The sequence below is a fragment of the Aythya marila genome, assembly GCF_965140915.1.
Source record: "Aythya marila genome assembly, chromosome: 2".
NCBI lineage: Eukaryota > Metazoa > Chordata > Aves > Anseriformes > Anatidae > Aythya > Aythya marila.
In genome coordinates, this window is record NC_139043.1 from 155932966 (window position 1) to 155952275 (window position 19310).

Consider the following 19310-nt stretch of genomic DNA (forward strand, 5'->3'; position numbering starts at 1 on the left):
CTCACCTGCTCTGCCGGGGCTCTTGGTGCTCAGATCTCTGCCCCGGCCGGGGGTGCTGGAGGTTTTGGAGAGTTTGTTGGCCGACACGCGGTACATCACCCCTCCGATGCAGCGGTAGCCTTTGCTCCTCCAGCCCGGTGGCACGGGCTGGGATTTGGTGCCCTGCGGCGAGGGGCGCGCTTGGTTTAACAGCAGGGACCTGTAGGAGAAGGATAAAGGCAGGGTGAGAACAGATTCGGGAAGATATCACGAGGTAAAAAGGCTTTAGAGAGCGAAAATTGGTGGCAATCCCCCAGGGGAATCGGTGGAAGAAGCCATGGGTCCGTGGGACCTTCCCGGAGCTTAGCCAAGCTTTATGGAGCTCTAAAGGCTTGGATGTTCTGGCAGCTTCACCCCAAGCCTGTCTTTTGTAGGGTTTTTACCATGTCCTTGCATGGGGTGAGCTGCCCTAGAGTGCTGCTGGTCCCTGTGTAATGCCTGGAGGGGATTCCAGGACCCAAATCGGACCCTGGAAGCTCTGGGGACCCTTTTCCAGCCCCACAGGTCCCTGTTACACCACCAAGGGGACACAATCCCCCTCCAGCTCCGCAGTGATGGGGCTGGAGCTGTGGTACAGCCCCAATTTTTAGTGTCACCGGGACATTACCATCACCACGACGTGCTCAAGCTGTCCCCAACGGGCGAAGGACACCTTTGGGAATTTCCCAAGCGTCACCCTGGGGACAAATCCCTCCTGGCCAGGGCTCCTCTGCCCCCGAAAACCCCAAAACCCCAAACCCAGCTCCCCGCACGACCCGCAGGGAGCCCCCCGCCCCCAGCTGACTGCGGTACAGATGCCGTTATGCAAACAGAGGCGTTGCAGCCCCATCAAATCTACGCCGAGATCAGTCGCCTTCGCCATTTAGCGCTAATCCAAACAGTAATTTGTTTATGCAAATCAGAGCCCTAATTTGGTATTAGCACAAACTACGCTCGTAATGCTATTAGGGGAACGTATATAAAGCGGGCATTAAGCGGCGACTATCTGTAAATTAAGGGCTGCTATCCTATCAGCAGAATGCAAACCCCGGAGAGCATTACCTTTAAATGAACATGTGCCGCCAAGAGAAAAGGGAATTGTAAAATGGAATAGTTACATTTCTTGGTGCTTAGTGTGACAGCCGATTCATTTAATAGGGCTGTTGCCACTGGCTACCGAGCCGGGCGAATTCCTGCCAGGCGGAGAGGTGGGGATGGGGACCTCGCAGAGCCGTGCTCGGGGCTCGGTCCCCGGGCAACCCCTTTTCTTGCTCCGGAGATGAGCAAAGAGCCTGAAATTGTGCAAAAGCAGCAGGAAAAGGCGGCACCACCAAGCTGAGATTGAGCACTTTAGGTCCCGAGGGCTTTCCCCAGCTCCCCGCGTCCCCAGATTTGCAACGCTCCAGCTCGCAGCAAACCTCGGCACGCCCCAGCCCATGGAGACCCCAAGAAAATCTCCCTCAAGAAGCTCACACACATCTCGCAGAGCCCCTCCAGCCTTCCCGAGGGAGGAGGAGGCACGGGATGCTCGGTGCTGATGGTTTTTGCGCTCCCGTTGTGCGTGCCATTGAGCTATAAGCATCGGTCCCCTACAGATCTGCACCCCTGCACCTCTGACACGGGCACATCGGGTCCTGGCAAGGCTGTTTTGGTATTAGCTGCCTGTAAAAAAACAGCATTCTGTTTAAAAAAAATATTTCAGCTCTTTGCAGCCCACCAGCAAAGTATATTCGAAGGTCTCGAGTACAGGGAGATGCTGCGAGCAACCAGAGCATCTCCCACGCCGGGCGCCCTGCACACCAAGCACAAAATTCCACTTAAAGAGGTTTGTCTAAAAAACCAGGAAAATGGCTCAAAAGTGACCCTCTGCAGGCCGCTGCCGTGACTCCGGGGTGTGCTGCAAACCTGGATTTGGGTAGAAACAGAGCGTTTTCTTGCTCAGAAAGATCCGGCTGTATCCCTAATCCCCGCACGCACGCCGCATTAGGGGAACGGTTGGTGACATGAGGTTTATTTACTTCAATTTCAACCCAGAAAGCGCAGCACGACACCAAGGGAACCCTACTGATGGAGACACGGAGCCCAGATGTTACCATATTGCTCCTCTTCTGCCTCGGGGTCTGCAGAAGATAACTCAGAGCAGCGCTCCTGCGCCCAGCGCGCTTCTCCAAAAAGAAATCACCATCAGGGTACAAAATAAAAGGCTGGGGGAAATCCCTCCTGGTTTAAGCAGCAGCTCAGAGCTGGAGCGGTCACAGCCGTAGAGCATCAGCCACCGTTCCCACTGTTCCCCCAGACCCTCCAGATATTTATTTTCTCACTTTTCCACGCTCACTCGAACCGCTGAAGTGGCGGCGCGCCGCAGCGGCCCCCGTTCGGAAGTCCCCGTTTCTCGAGAGTTATTACCCGCTGGCATCTGACCCCTCGTATGTGAGCAGAGAACAAGCAGCTGCTGGCAAACGCCAAGCAGCAGGAGCAGCAGATTATAAAACACGTTAGACTTTTATAAACCGATATTAGAAAAAAAGAGGAAGAAAAGGAACAAGGCAGCGCACCGGGAGCAGAGCGGCGACGCGCGCAGCAGGACCGTGGGGCCCACGTCCCTCCCCTGCAGAGAAATTTCAAGGATTTCTGCAGCTGAAGGCATTGCCTTCACCCAGACGTCCTCCAATTTGCATTTTTGAGGGAGAAAAAGCATCTGTGAGTCCCGCTGGACCGAGACCTGACCCCACAGGAGGCTTGGCCACCTCCGCTTCCACCCTCTGGTTGATGGGGCATCGGAGCGGGGACAGCCCTGGCACCCCTTGGTTCCTCGTCTGGGAACCCAGTGCTAAAAACTCAAAAAGTTAACGGAGAGGAGGAAAAAAAATAGAAAAAAAAAAAAATCAAAACTCAAAAGGAGTTGTAATCTGCTCCAGTAACCTTTACAGCTGTTTCCCCTGCTGGAGACAGCCAGACGGAGCGAAAGGCGCCAGGAGGTTGCAGCACTGCTTCAGCAGTTTTATTGTCCGTCCTCGCCCTGCTTGCAAAAGATACGGCCCAAACCTTTGTGGGGAGAGATCCCAAACCCCAAAGTACCCCAGGCTGGGTACAGTGTCTGCCCTAAAACCCCAAGCACCTGCCCTACTCCATGCGAGCGCACAGCAGAGGGGATGCCACGGGCTTGGAGATGCTGGACGCACGCGTTAGGGTGAGCTCTGGCCACTTCTGTTTTTTACTTCCAGAAGCCCTAGGCCATTCAGAACTGAAGGTAAAATATGTTCTGTAAAGAAACCTCGCCGGGTAACCTTTGCCCGGGGAGAAGAATGGGAAAAAAGGGAATTGGCCAAGCAGACGGAAAGCCGCGACCGCTTCAGGTGCTGCTCGCACGCGGTGGCGTCACCCCAACGTCCTCGTGCCACCAGCATCGCCTTCATGCATCCGAGGTGACACCTCGACCTGGGGACGGCCACCGCTGGGCCGGGAGAAGGGGACGAGGCCTCCAACGGAGGGCAAGGAGCCTGGCAAAAGCCCTCGTCGCTTTTCATCCCCGGCGGTGTCACGGCACTCGGCTGAATTGTTACCCTAATGGAAAGGACGGCCTTTGGAAATGAACTGTATTGAGAAGAGAGGATAAAATTAATGAGATAATAGCCAGGCCAAGGACCTGAAGAATACGCCGGCCCTCGACACGAGGGGCTTGTAATTCCCTTTCTGCAGCACAAGCCCTCGGATCTAAAGAGTTCTCCCGTCCATCCAGAAGACCCGCTCCGGCAGGAAATTTCATTAACGCTGGAAAATAGGAAAGGTATTAAGCGTGGATAATGAAGGCCAGAGTGTGAACAGTGCCTTAAGATAGTCTTCTTTCTAGCCTTTGTAATGGGAGGCATGAACTTTCCCTTCAAATCCATTTCTAATCCATTTGAAATACTACAGCAAATTATCTTCCCTTCAGCCCGAAAGCGGCCAGCCAATTTACTCCGAATAGAAGTGACAATGCTACAGAATTTATCGCCATAACCTTGACTACACAAGGTTGAGGGTTGTCTTTCCCCCACCCCGGGGTGGACAGGGGAATGAAAATTTTTAATGAAAAGGGGGTAGAGGGACACTATAAAAATGTTTTAAAACAGCGTAGCGGCTGTTGGGGGTCCAGCGCCCACACCAGGGCCAGGCTCGACGGCGAAATCTCAGCACCTACACTAAAAACGTTACGGGTGCAGGTCCCGGGCTAATAAAACTCTCTGCAGTTGGAGATTTGGGCTCTTCCATGCATCCCTCGAAGCAGCAGAAACTTTGTCCAAGTCCGATGATTTCACGCAACCTCTTCCTAAATGTCTGTCTTGACCAAGTCTTGACTTTCTTCTTCTCTTTGCCGTGGTTAAACACCAAGCGGACTCTTCGTGTCTCTTCTGCAAGACTTTCCAAGTGCTCTGAAGCCCATGTCTCATTTTTTCCAACAGCAAACCCAAAGCGAGAACTGGACCGAATGAGGGAGAAAAGGGGAAAAGGGCTCAGCCAGGCAATGGGAACCCAACGGTCAGCGGCTGCGCAGCTTCCAAACACGGCAAAACTGCCGAAAATTGAACAAAACCACCAAGATTTCAGCCAGGAGCCACCACGTGACACAACTGAAATGCAATTCCTCTTAAATAAAGACCAATAAAAATAAAAAAAAGGGAGATTTCCAAGCCAAAACCTTGGGAAGTGAGGTTAGCAATCAAGGACGATTCACCCCGGAGCGCGGTGGACGCTTGCGTTTAACACCCACGTGCAAGCAGGGACAAGAAGATCTCATCCAAACCCCCAGAAGCAGGCACGAACCCACCTATATTCGAAACACGAAAATGCCTGATGCACGTAAATCTCACACAAAACCGAGAGCAGGGGAAGAGCATCCCGACGGCGTTTCAACCAGCTGAAACGGAGAGGATTTCTCGGAGCTAACGGCAATACAAGTGCCTCTTACAGGATGGTTTTCTTTTACTTCTGGATATCTTCTTTAGGCTTAGCTTATTTTTATTTATTTATTTATTTATTTTTAAAGTAATCCTTACATAGTAAGAAATCGCATTTGCATGCTGGCATTTGAGGAAAGAGCGGATCACACGGGGGCTGGGCGCGCTCCGGGGCCCGGCGAGGCAGGAGGGGCAAAGCACTGATCTGGGAGAAATGGTGGAAAAAAAATACACAGGACCCTTCTTCTTTAGCACACAGCAAAAGAAAATACAGGATTTAGGCTCCGAGTGCTCTTCAAAATGTGCCTCTGAGCTTCAACAGCATTTCCCCTTGGAAGCCATCCCCATCACCCGCAACATCTCTATCCCCAGCTGCCTGCTGCTCGTGTACCTGCCCAAATCTGCAGGAAAAAACAAGTGATTCCATTGAAATGTTTGATTTTCAGGATATTATCAACATTATCGCTTTATCTTCTTAAATTCTTCTTTATCTTCTTATAAGTAAAAACGTGAATACTCAAAGAAACGCTTCCTATTTCAAGACCTAACTTACAAGAAGAACCTGATGCGGGTTATTCGGATAAGTCAATTGAAGAATGAATATTTGAGGTTGAAAAAGTGATTGCAAATTGAAAAGAAAAAGAGCACACGTCTTCTTCCAGTATACAAATACAAAATCCACTAGCTTTCAAACCGTGGTTACCGGCAATACTCTAATTGATCTGTAAACCTCTATTTTTAACAACCAGTTCTCATTAAGAAATTTGTGCTCAGAAGCTCGAGTCGGCTTCCCGTGCATCCAGCACATTTCAGGTAACCCAAGGAACGCTTTAAAAAACTCCTCGAGTTGAACTGAATCTGAATTTCCATTCACATGCACCTCAGTGATAATCTCCAGAAAAAAATAATCCAGCACAGATCTCATTTACCATTTTCAAACCCTGAGAGAAATCACGAACCTCAATGAGTGCCTATTAAGCCACGTAATTGCCTAAATAAAGATGTGCCCACTTCATAAATCCTCCTGACTCAGGAAGGAAAAATAGTTGCGCGTGCGTCGTAACAGTTCTCAATCACAAGAGTAGGGGTTCCTCCAGAAACACATCTGGGATTAAAGACGTGGAATAAAAACAGATAATATTAAACCAAGGGTTTCCATCCCGTGGATTTCAATCCTGATTAACCTCAGCAATTAAATCAGCGCGAGCTGCGACGGTGCCACATAGCCACAGGTGAAGAAGGGTTGACACAACAGCAGCTCTCCGCGAGCCACCAGGACCATCTGCAAACCACACAACTGTTCAATATTTTCTCCATCTATTTAAAAGCTTTGGGCTTCCACCGTGTGCTGCTGCCAACGCTGTTATCAAAGCTATCTGACTGGATTTCTTCTTCGCTGTTCAACCCATGGCTTGAGCCTACAACCAAAACCATCGCGGTCATTTTTATGGCTTCATGGTGTAGAAGAAACGTTTGATTTATACCCACGAAGCAGGGCCGTTGGTGGCTTTTTGTTTGTTTTCGTGTGGTTTCCCCATCTTCCAACCTGTCCTAGGTGTGAAACCTCCTCCCAGCCCTTGCACAGGCTGAAGACGCTCCCTCCTCAAGCAATTTCACTCCGAAAGACCAGGGGACAAAAATATTATTCTTGTGTCTTCCCAAAGGGCTGTAAAACTTACAGCCAAGCTCGTGCTAAACTGATGGGGAATACTTGCAAGAGTTGAAGCTTTTACAGTTTTTCACCCAAAATGAAGTTAAGACTGGAGCAGCCACATTGATCCTTGTTTCAAAGACAGGACTGAGCCATAGGATGGCGAGTGACGTTTTGGAGCCAGCAGCAGAGTGCGGGCATTGGGGCAGCACCAGCAAGAGCCAAAACCTTGGGAACTAAAAGATTTGAGGACAGAGGCGGGAGGAAACGCAGATCCCAAAGCCTCCATCCCCAGGAGCCAGCCAGTAACTGGGGAGCAGCTCCAGACAGAGATGATGATGGCACGAACCAAGGAAGCCTTCATTTTGGGCTGGGAATGGCTGATGGGAGAAGGGAAGAAGCACCAGATGCTATTTAGGGTTTCTCACCTGTTCCCAGCATCAGCATTTGCTCCTTTTTTCCCCAGTCTTTTCTCTGGACCCTAAACCCATCGGCTCACCCTGCAGCCAGTTTGGGTATGGACCCACAACCGGGAGCAGCCAACACAAGCTCCCTCCCCACCAAGCCCAACATCACCCCAAGCAATCAGCAGCAGCTCCCTCTGGGCTGCAAAACCCATCCAAAACCTCAAGTTTCAGCCAATATTTTAAACACGTTGTGTCTTCCCTCACCACCCACACAGCTTGGGAGAAGAGGCAGAGGCAGAAACATGCCCAACACCATAAATCCTGCTCCGAGCTGGGGATTAAAAACTGGAGCATTAGGCCTGTAAAAAAAAAAAGCCTAATTAAGGCTGCAGAAGGAGATACAGTTTGGGCTCCACGTGAGCCACGGGCAAGCCAGGAGCTGGCTCGTGCCCTCCCTTCCCCAGGAGATCCAAGGGGGAGCAGAGGGAAGTCCTACACTGCCCTTTCTCCAGAGCCTTGGCTGGCCACACACTGTAATCCCACGGGATTTATTCCCATTTCTCTCTCAAATGCCTTTCAGTCCCACCTTCCCTTTCATTTTTACCATCCCTTTCATTTCTCTGCAGCTCCCAAACTAAAAAATCACAGCCAAGGCACCGCGCTTGGCAGCCCCGCGGCGCGCCGGGCACGCTGCCTTGGCCGCACGGCAAGGGAAAGCCAGGAGCCAAGGTAGGCATTTAAATCACTCCAAGATCTCACAAAACGTAGAGAAGATGCTGTTATCGCCTTCAAGGAGCTTATCGCCGTGTTAGGGACTGCTCTTCTTCCTGCCCCAAATCACTCCCATGTGCTAAATGGCTGCTATTGTTTGCAGCCCCATTCATCCCGGGGCTAAAGATAAAGAGCCTGGAGAGCGCGGAGGAAAGCATCTGCCTCCGTGCTGCTGTGCTGAGGGATGGGAAGGGAAAGCAGGGATGGATCAGGCCCTTTCAGGGCAGTCTGGTTGTGGTCAGAGAGGGTTTGAGGTGGAGTGCTTGGAGGGCTCGAAATCCTCGCTGATATCGGGCTCACGCCGTGCTCCCTTGTTGCCCATTTTCCAGTTACCCAAAGTCCGTTCCCTCGCTCCTCCAGGCAAGCAGCTGGTGGGATGCTCATTCAGGGGAGGTGAAGATGGGGGTCACAGCACCAAAAAAGGCAGCACGGGTCCTTATGAGAAGGTTTGCTCCCGTGGCTTCACTGAGCTTTGGGCCGGGAAGCGGGGAGGAAACCAAGAGCCTTGGGCCGGGAGCAGGTCCATGCACGGCCATCTCCTCCTAAAAACATCCTCCTGTAAGAGCAAACTGTGATCAAGGTGAAACCCAGGGCAATAAAGAGAGATTTTAAGACAAAGGACAAAGGTTTGCTGCTTAACTAACCAAGGAAACCAAACGAGAGCATCCTGCACCCTTGCCACCGACCCTAGATGGCTTTGAGACTGCAAGGGAGCACGCAAACCACAACTAAACCAATGGCTTCAAGCCATGGAGGATCATCACCTCCTCTTTGAAAGAGGTGTAAAAGTCCCAGCTTTCGTTAAATCAGCCCAATTGCCTGCGTGGATCAACCTCAGACAGAAAACAGGGTCATGGTTTAGTGGTTTAGTGATAGGGACACGCTTTAGCCATGGGTCGTAGGGTGCTGGTTGGAGCAGATGAGCTCGAAGGTCTTTTCCAACCTCAATGATTCTAGGATTTGGGATCGTAGAATCATTATACGGGCCATATCTCACCACAGGCAAAGCCTCACCTGACATCTCACCCCTTTTTTTTCAATGGAAGAGCAAAGAAAGAGCTGGCGGGCTCTGCGCTGACGTCTACCCCGAGGCTGTATCCACTTCGGGTGTCGCTTGTTGGTCAACAACCGCCAAGGAGCACCGGAGAGGTTAACGGCTTGAGCAGCAAAAAAAAAAAATAAAACAAATTGAAAGGAGCAAATAACCTTTAATGTCCCGTGACATGTTCAGCCTCCCAACGACTGCATTTCCTCTCCAGACCCTTCATTTCCAACGATTATGCGAGACAGCCGCACGTCAACAGGCTTTCTACCGCCTCGGCAATCTCCGCTCCCGGCGGTGTCACACGCAGCCTGAACTGTGTATTTAGGCAATTTATGGAAATGTTGCAAACTGCCCTTAGGATGGGCCCGTTCTCGTTTATAAACGCGCTAAAATTCTTGGAAAACGCTCTTACCCAGCAGCACTGGGTAAAAGAGCTTGAAACTGAAGGATGGGATGGGATGGGAAGAGGAAAAGAAGAAAAACCCATTGGGACGACGACAGGAAAAGAAGAAAAACCCATCGGGATGATGACGGAAGGTGGTCCAAGCATGACAGCCTCCTACCCTGCAAATGCAGCAGAGCATCGGACATGAGAATATGAAAAAAGGGGCAGCTAACGATGCCGGGAAGACCAAGGACCCACGGGTGGGGTGTTTCAGAAGCTGATTCAGGCACGGCATCCATCACCCGAATCCCGACTCACCACCAGCGGGGTGGCTCCAAGCTGATCCCGCAGAGCCCCCCGGTAGAGCCGGAGGGGATTACTGCAGACGGATATCGACTGAGGGCTTAATTACTCGAGGGATAACAAGAGAGTTCTCCTGTTAAATTTGAAAGCGTCGCTAATGCCAAGAGTTTAATTGGCGTCTCCTTTTCTAATGTGACTGGAATTGAGCGATCAGCTGCTGGTGACAGAGGGACAAGCGAAAAGCCCCAGCTTGTTACGGGCACGGACCTATTTTAAGATCAAACACGTTACCGGATGCATCAAAAGCTCTGTCCCTACAACGACGCTAAATAAGATTTCACTGAGGCACTGGGGTCATCGTGGCCTTCACACAAGGGCGAATTTCACCCCTGGTGTGCAAACACAAGTGTCTCTGCTCCACGACCCGTTTTGCCTCGAGGTGTGAGGCATTTACGGAGTGCCGCGGCTCTTCCCTTCCCAACCACAAGGACAGAAGAAGGGAGAGGATTGCCCAAGATCACTGCGGGTTCTCCGTCCACCCTATACAAGAGTATGGACCTATGTCTGAGAAAAGCAGGCCTGAAATCACTTCTGGCCTCTCCTCTAAGCCTTACAACTTGCTACATCTCCAAAGCACCAGGAATTGGCCGAAGCCACCCCGACGTCCTGGTGGCCCCTTCGTACCACACGTACCTTGTGGGAGATATCGTTCCACCCAAGAGCTGGAGTCAATAATCCTCATGGGTCACTTCCAACTCGGATATTTGACAATTCTGATTCATTCCTTGCCACAAACCCTTCTTCTAGCCCCGTGACCAGGTTTCCATCCAACTTTTCCTTTTTCCTCCTGCCCTTTCCGCGTCCCCATCCCATCACCTCGCCCGCGCGAAGGTGCCCGGCTCTGCCAGATAAATGCATCTTTGCAGAGCTGCCAGCAGGGCAATATTACTCTCGGCAGGATGCCGCCTCTGCCTGTAATTAATGTTTCATCATCAGCCCTGAAAGCAAACAGCTGCTGCCGTCTCAATCACTCATCTTCTCGTGGCGCTCGCTCTCCGAAAGGCTGCCTGGCATCACGGGGCCTCTTCTTCTCCGTCTTCACCCACAAATTTTGCCGTGGCCAACAACACCTCAGGTCTTTTTGCAGCCTCCTGGCCAGCGGGGCTCGGCCAAGACGCCTGCAGTCAGACCGTTTGCTAAATTTTGGGTTCGTGGGGATTTGGGCACGGTGCTGCTGGTTGAGGCCATCACCGTGTCTTCCCCAGTGACCCCCAGGTTGGACTTTTCTCTTCGGGTATGGACAAAGGGAGCTTTTTGCTGAGTCTGCTGCTCTGCTGGCTTCTTAATTTCTGAGATGCTGCCCTGTTCATGCACAACTTCTGGTCCCCTTCATCCTCCATCCTCCCCGGCTGTTTCATTTCTGTGTGCTTCAGCTCTTGCACGCCTCTCCTGCGGAGCCTCCAGGTGGTTGCACACCTCCTCCCATCCTTCGCAAGTCCTCCTCCCGTCCAACCCCAACCCAAAGCTGGTCTCAGCTCACCTGAAAGCCCAACTCAAAGCTCCCTTGCTCGGCTTCTCTTCAGGACAAGGCATGATCCCGGGGTCCTTGAAGGATCTTCCGAAACCTTCCAAAGTTCAGAAAATTTCCCGGTAAAGTCCTAACGCTGTAAAAAAACTTGTAAAAGAGTGGCCTGGAGAAAAGACAAAAGACCCTCTCCAGAAGACGTGATAGTCCAGATGAAGCTGTTTTCAAGGTAGGTCAACTTTCAGCCTAAAACCCCATGACAGCGTCCCGTTAAACCGCTTAAGCCAAGCTTGAGAATGGAAATGCTGACAGCCCCTAATGCACAGCTTTCCAACCCGCTGCTCTAATGCTGCAGCACATCACTAATTCTACCGGGAGGACCGGGGGGACCATTGTCCCATTAATTAGATTCCTTTTACCCCCATTAGCTCAGACGATTGGACGGAGTTCATTAGGGTTTAATTCCGATTAGCTGAAACGGAGCTCCCGGGGCAGGCAGGTGTTAGCGGTTTCAGCGCTTGAGTCGCCGTGTGCCAAAATCCCAGCCCACGTGGGATGGGACACGAATGCTTCATCCCCCCCAGGCACGGTCCTACCACCCTCGGAGATGCCCTAAAACGGGCCGGGAAGCTCACGGACACCCTCCTGCGGAGGCACAGAAGTGATACTTACTCTTTATCATCCTGCAGCGAGCAGAGCCTCCTGCACCACCTGCAAAACCCCAAAACCCAAATATTTTCCGAAACGCTCGTCCAGACGCGCAGCCCAGCCCCAGCCGAGGCTTTCCCCTCCCGCCTGCTTCCCAAAAAAAAAAACCAAAACCAGTGTAATTGCTTTTCCCAGAGACGGCTCCTTTTGAAATATTCTTTTTTTTTTTTTTCTCACGCGGGAAATAATAATAATAATAATCACAGCAGCAGCAGCAGCAAGAGCAGCTGATAGGTTTTAATTAAAGACAACTAATAACTCAGTCGGGCAGTGGGGCTCGGAGGCAAGCGGCGCGGCGGGGCCGGACGCCTGGAAGAGGTGAGCTGGGTTGCTGCAGGGGATTTATCCACGTGCCCACAGAGACAGAAGCAGAAGCAGAACTGGAAACCAAGCGTCCTGCTGCTGTGTTCGTGTCTCTGCTCCACCAAACGGGCGGAGAGGGACGGATCCGGCCCCTCTTTCTGGCTCCCCTTCCCATCCACCACAAAGTGGTGCTGCCGCAGTTCCTCCACCCGGTGGTCCTGGGTGGGACGGGGACCACATCCCATAGCAGGTTGCTTTGCTAGGGATAGAGAAATGCCCAAACTGCATTTTAAATTCAAGCTAATTCACCTCTTAGGGCTCAAAAAATATCCCCCAAGTGTTGCTCCTGTTTTCTTCCCCCGCAAGAGAATCGGGTTTGCTGCCTTGCTGTCTGCAGGAAGAAATCAGCTCGTGTTTCTCCTCCAGGCTTACCTCTCTAAGTGTTACGGACCCATGAATGTAGCTGATATTGGGGCTTTTGGGCACCTTTTAGGAGCCGAACCCCAAAAATTGGGCTCAGGAAGCATCCGGAGCAGCCCTACATGAAACGATCCCGGCAGTAAACGTATGAATCCAAGCGTTGGCTCTGTCTGTGTGAGCACATACACATACATATTTTATAACCGTGTGCATGCATATTTTATCCATAAACCCACAGAAATACACGGCTAAAGGCTTGAGATCCACTCGGGAGCAGAAGTACGAGAGGTGAGGCTTGAGAGCATCGGGGTATCGGCTGCTCGCCGGGCAGCTGATCCGAGGAAGCCTGCCCGGGCTCCGTGGACTCTGCAAGGTATAAAAATGATTCAAAGGCACCCATCCAGGGGATGCAATACTAATTGCATCGCCTCCGTTACAAATGATATCGCTCCATTATTAAAGGGTCGGGGCCGATTTTATGGGCTCCCATCCCTTCAATCGGTATTTTCGATCAATGGCCGCGTTACAAGCTTCCCCTTTCAGAGCCTAATAAACAACACGCCGGGAAGTAAAAATCTCCGTAAGATGACGCTTTTAAAGATCCATTTCGAGGGGAGCTGGTGGTACTTGGCTGCAGCCGTAGAGGGAAGGAGTTCAGGAGGAGAGGGCACGGGATGGCGCCCCGGGCTCCGGGAGGATGGGCTACGTCCTTCGTAGTCCTTTGGGCTCCCAACGATCCTCCCCGGCTCCAAAAGGAGGCAGAAATCTCACCAGAAATCCCAATATTTGCTCGGACGGACCACGCAAAGATGATTCTGAGAGCCCCCTCATCTCGGCTCGCTCTCACAGGGAGAGGCGTTGGGGTTTTGGGCCGAGATGCCCGGAGCCGGGGGCTCGGTGGTGGGATTAAGGGGCAAAAAAAGACAATGTGCTAGAAACAAAACGATGTGCACGATGGTTGTGATGTTGTTTTGAAGATGAAGGCTCTGGGGGGCTGTCCCCACGCAGTATATCGGATGCAGGATGCGCAGAGAGAGGTCATCGAGGATTTCTACAGCTCCCAGGTGCCAAAGTCCCCAATTTTGGCATCCCGAAGCGATGTGTGTTCAACGTGTATGGGAAAAGGGAATAAATTCACTGCCACTCTCCGATTAAAGCTGAATTAGCCTTCCCCGTGCTGGACTCGCACAGAGCTGTCTCCCTCTGCTGGCATCAGACCCAGAGCGACTCAGGGCTCCAGAGCCAAAAAAAATAGGGAAAAACTTCGCAAACGAACCCAAAACTGGCTCAGGGGTCTCACACAACCCTGCACAGGCACATTAGGGTGGGATGCAGCATCAACACCTGCCTCTCAACATCCTCCACCTCTGTGCAGAGGCAGAAAGGGACAAAAAAAAATGATTTCCATGATGATATCTCTCCAAAGCTGACGCGGGGCGTGCCAGCAGCACGCAAGCAGTTACAATCTCAGCCCCCCTGCCCTGTTTTACTGCTCCCCATCCGCTCGTGGCAAGGATGCTCGGCCACCACCCTGCTCCCAAGACCCCAGAGCTGCTTACCCAAGCTGCTTTCCCTCGATTTAGAGCTGGGAAATGAAGGTACGGGTTCTCCAAATGGCTTGGGAACACGGGCACTTGGGGACCCACCTGCACCCAGACCTCTCCGCCTTCCCTCCTCCCAACTCCACACGGGCTCGTTGGCTTTCGGGGGCTTTTCTTTCGTTTTTGATCCCCTGTGCTTACACCAGAAAGCCAGATCACCCATTTTACAGCCCGAAAACCCAAAAGGAAGGAGATGAGGGATCGACCGCGGTTCTCCCGGGAACCAGGGACTCATCCCCAAGCCACCACCAGGGAGGTGCAAGAAGAGGGCACGAGCCAGGCTCCCTCTCCCTCCCATCAAGGTGAAACTGAATCATTTTTCCTTTCCTTTCCCACATCCCAGCCTTTATTTTAATTTATCCACCAGGGAAAACAAACCCTGCTTGGGGAGGAACGGACGCTTCACCCCATGCAGCACGGAGCCCAAACCACGATGAAAATCTCCTCCCGTGCCACTGCAAAGCACCTCGCTGCTGCTGCCCCCCAAAAATTGGCACGGCCGGACCCCAAACGAGGGCTGGGAGAGGTCCAGCAGGGCTGGGAGAGGAGGCAAAGCCGAGCCTGAAGAAGACACGGCGAGATGGCTGTAATTTATACTCTCCTGCCTATACTTTATGGCTTTCTTAATTCGGCTCCTGCTACTATTAATGTAGTTAATGTTGAGATTATATCTATTTTCTGGCGTCAGGCAGTGATTTATTCGAGCCATTTTTCCGGTGCCGGCTCCCACGCTGTTAAATCAAGCGACTTGCCAATTAAGTGCTGACTGGGGAAGTGGATGCAATCTGAACAGATCTCTTAACCGCAAATTAAACCGGGCCCCCCTCGCATGCCTGGCGGTGCGCGCGGCCAGCCCGCCCGCCCAACCTTGCTGAGCTCGGGGAAAAAAAAAAAACAAAAAAACAAAAAACAACCTCCAAAACAAAGGGAAAAAAAGGAAAAAAAAAAAAAGCACGAAACTTGCAAAAGAGAAGGGAAAAATTAAAAAAAATAAAAATAAAAGCAGCTTTTTCTCAGCTGGCCCCAAGGAGTTAGGGGAGGTGGCGGCGATGCTCCCGGTCGCGGAGCAGCCCCAGGTGGCCGGATTTTGGTTTGTCCCCAGCAAGGTCCGAGGGTGGTGGCTTGGTTTGGGGCCAGGAGGCTGTCAGCAGCCCTTTTTAGCTTGTGGCCCCGGCAGCAGGTGACAGGCTGCTTGCTCGGGAGGCGTTTGTCACCCGCGCTTCAGGGCTCGGGTTCGAGGCTGGTGACAAAAACCAGGCAGAGGAGAGGGGCACGGGGCGGAAAATTGGCACCGGGGGATGCCAGGATGGCTCCGAAACTCACGTTTTGGAAATTCAAGAAGAATTTTTGAACAGCGAAGAGGGGAGCTGTCTGATCCACCAGCACCTCCGGGTCTCTTGGGGTTCGCTCAAGATGAAGGCACCTTCTCGGGTGGGGGTTTGGGTGGTCCTGGAGCTGACCAGCACCTCGGTGGGTTGTGTCACCTGGCCATCTGAGGGCAGTATCTGCCCTCTTTTTCCCCCAGATGCTGCAGGAGGGGGGGAAATAAAATACCTGTTGTATATTTTCCACTCTGGAGCATCTTCAGAGGCGACCACGTGTGGTCCCAGCCTTCAAGGAGGACTCAGCACGGTGCAGAGCAGCAGGTCCAGAGGGACACGAGGTTGCTTTTTGGTAGGTGACCTCCAGGAACATCCAAACCCATTCCCCTGCCCTCCCAGAGAGGCGATGAGGGCTCTCCTGTTTCCTTTTTTATTATTAAAAAGGAGGAGGAGCTGTTGTGGTGACAGCTCGTGGTAAGTGGCGAGCGGTTTTACGCTCCTTGAACACCGAGCAGCCACTGAAAAAGAAATAAAAAATGAAAAGGGGAGGAGAAACCCAAACGTATGGGGTGCCGATCCCCAGGGATGGGGTGAGATGATGGCCCCGAGGGAAAGCAAGGACAGGAGGCAACAGGTAAGATGCTGCCGTGCCTCAAAAGCAAGAGCAACCCCCGGGGCCGACCGGAGAGCTCCTCGCCAGCTGATGAAATTCAAGCCGAGGGAAACGCCACCCGCAGCTCCCATCATAAATACTCCACCAACGAGGACGAATGACTTGGCGTCGCAATAAAAGGATCGCGTTCCTGGGTGGCACAGGCACGTTAAAGGCAAATCTCCTCCCCGCTTTCGTGCGTCGGGAAGCCCAAATCCCTTCCCCGGCACGAGATAAACCACACCGGGAGAACGCAAACCAACCCGTACGTTATTTACCATCGTTGCAAGAGCCCAAAAGGTTTTACAAAGCAATTCAAGATCCGAAAAGGGTTCGATCCGTTGCAACGAGGTCTGGGGAGGTCGGGACCCCATTGCCATCGGTCTCTGGCAGAAGCTGCCTGCCCGGCTCCCAAAATCCCAGCGCGTGCCACGTGCTGCGACAGCACAGGAACATTATGCACAAATATCGTTATACACAAATAAATTCTTCAAATATTGGCAAAAACACTTGAAGGCCTCACAGCAGTGAGGTCATAGTTTGGTTTTCTCTCACGTGAAGTCCCTTTTTGGCCACGTTTTTGGGCTTTGGGGCTTATTTTTTGGGGGGGAGGCCACCGAGGGTTAAGTGCTGCGCGCAGCACAAAGCGCAAAATGTCTCGGCCCGAGAAATACAACCTGGGCCAAACGCTCCCTTCCCCTGCCGATGCGTTTTAAATTATTAGCATTGATCCAATTAACGCAGCTCCGGCTAACCCGGCTGATTTCCAAGCCTCCTCCCGGCTGTCGCACGGCCTCGGGTGCATTTTGAAGGAGCCAAGGGCTTGTGACTGATCTCCGTGGGCCCTTCTTCTTCTCTTCAAGGCACTTTGGCAACAAAATCGTGGTTCCTTCCTCACCTCTCAGCTCTCCTGCCGTGCTGGTTAACCCCCAAAATCAAGTGTTTGACCACTGGATGTGGGGATGCTCCCCTAGGTCTGAAATGTTTGGTTTCTTTCCGACTTGCCAGAGCCTCCAGAAGACGTACAAAGATCTCCAACTCTTCCTAGGTGCAGCATCAACACCACAATACCCTGAACCCATCCTTGTCCCCTTCCCACGGTAGCTCCAGGATGGATAAGTGGGAGGAGAAGCCAGTTCTGGTTGCCCCCAGGGCCCCTGGTCTCCATCCTTCACATGTGGAGACACCAACTCTGGGTGGGAAGAGCCCCCAGGTGGCACCCAAGAAGTTTTCCAAAGGTTTCTGTCTTAGCTCTGTCTTTCCAAAAGCTTTTTTGATTTAATTTGGTCACCAAGACATGCTTCGTGCCCCCTGAAGCATCCCTTGGAGGGTTCACGCAATGCTTCACCATGAGCATACGGAGCATCGAGCAGCCTCTCCGCAGCGAACGATGCCTTTACACGAGCTCTGCTCATGCTTTTTTTCCCCAAAAACTCCTTTTTTTGTCCCTCGAAACACGTGCAAAGGGCTCCTTTGAGGTCTCAAAGAGCCCAGAGACCCAACGGTGCGAGCACCTGGCTTTGAACCAAAAGCTCAGGGCATCCCAGCTCTTGGCCAGGGGCTCTGCTGAGACCAAGGAATCGAAGGAAGAGCCCTCCACGCCTCCAAACGCAAACTGCAGAAGCCTTTGAAAGCGCCTCCAAATTAAGAGCTGCACCGAGGCTGTCAAGCCCCCGCTAGCTGAGTCTCCAGCACCTTGCGTGCAAAAAAAAGGGAGCTTAGCCCATTTATTAGAGTGATGAAAGCAAAGGGATCTAAAAATTGCACTCCTTCGTTAATGAGCAGCCGAAGGGATCGGTAAGCATAATTTCAGAGGCCAGTAATATTTTATATAATCGCCGAGCGGTTTAAATTGAAAACCCCCAACTGAATCAATATTTACTGCATTGAAACGAAATGAATAGTAATAAGTCACTAAGCTCCCTGTCCTGTTTCATAAAATAAAAAATTATAAAAATGAGCACAGGCGCAGAGAGACTATCGCATTAACTTTTACGGCACTCGGGGAGTCATAACCGACTCTCCTCATCAAATAAAATTTTAAAAAACCTGCCGGAGGAAGCCTGGCTTCAGCATCGCCGACAGAAAAAAGGCAAGCAGGAGGCGGGAGGCGCTCCCCCAGCGCCTTTTCAAGCAGAATTTCATCCCAAATTTCACGTCGATGTCAAGGCTCTGGACAAACCCCGGCACCCAGACCCCATCCGCCGGTGCCTTTGGGGTCTCGGACTTGCAGAATAAATTGAGGCTTCCCAAAAAAGCTTTCCAGGATAGGTTGAGGCTTCCCAAAAATTGTTTTGCAGGATAGATTGAGGCTTCCCAGGCAGGGCGGCTCACCTCCATCGCTCGGGGCTGGAGGTCTGAAAGCTGGGGGAAGCGTTTCTCGAAGCCGCCACTTCTCGGAGGGGGTGGGCAGCACGATCCATTTCTTCTTGCAGCCCTGGTGTAATTATCAGAGGAGTAATTAAAACAAAACACCTACAGTGCTTTGGTCCACGTAGAAGAGATGCATTTCAGCACCAAACCGGGGAGAAAAGCGCCACCCCTTGTAGGTTTTGGGGAACCAACCTCCCGAAGACCACGGCCGGGACCGATGCCACCGGTTGAGGACACCGAGAGCTTCCCCCAGTACCCTCAGTCAACACCTCCTCTTCCAAGCACTGCTCAAAGCCATTTGGGTGTTCTTCATCAAAAAGAAGAGAAATAACCCAAAGCAGGAGCACTGCCTCCAGCCACGGTGCCGAGGCGCCCAGGAGGCAGCCCGGATGCGCGCCCGTCTTCGCCTTTCACCTTTTGGAGCTCTTTCTTCGTGTTTCTTCTCGTGTTTCCGAAGCTGGTTGCCTGGCTTCCCAATCTTCTTGTTCATGTTTCAAAACAAGATGTGAGTCTTGCAAATATTAACAAAACCAAACAGGAATGAAGAGAATTTCAAAAAATACGAGCTACGTTTTTTTTAGCTCACTTCGCCAAAGCCAGCGCCCGTCCCATGCACGCTTTGACAGCGATGGGGGAAAAAAATAAATTATAAATAAATAAAAAACTAAATTATAAATAAATAAACACCTCTCATTGCTTGGGACCTCGGTGCTGGAGCTTCCCAGCACCTTCCCACCTCTCCCAGCACCCTGACCGTGTGCTCACGTGCCCCGATCCCCCCCATGGTGGTGCCGAGCCATTGACCTGGCATTGACAATTCTCATTATTTGTCCATTATTTAATTAACCATCGATAATTATGAAATCCAGATTCGTTGGGAGGTGGGGAG

At 51.8% G+C, this 19310-nt stretch overlaps 1 protein-coding gene across 1 annotated transcript in view; it reads right to left on the minus strand.

Moving 5' to 3' along the window:
- ZC3H3 (zinc finger CCCH-type containing 3) overlaps positions 1 to 19310 on the minus strand; it is a 121715-nt gene that overhangs the window by 43903 nt on the left and 58502 nt on the right. The window contains exon 5 of the mRNA XM_082752270.1: positions 6 to 199. Coding sequence (XP_082608396.1) covers positions 6 to 199 — 194 coding nt within the window. The remainder of the gene's footprint in view (positions 1 to 5; positions 200 to 19310) is intronic.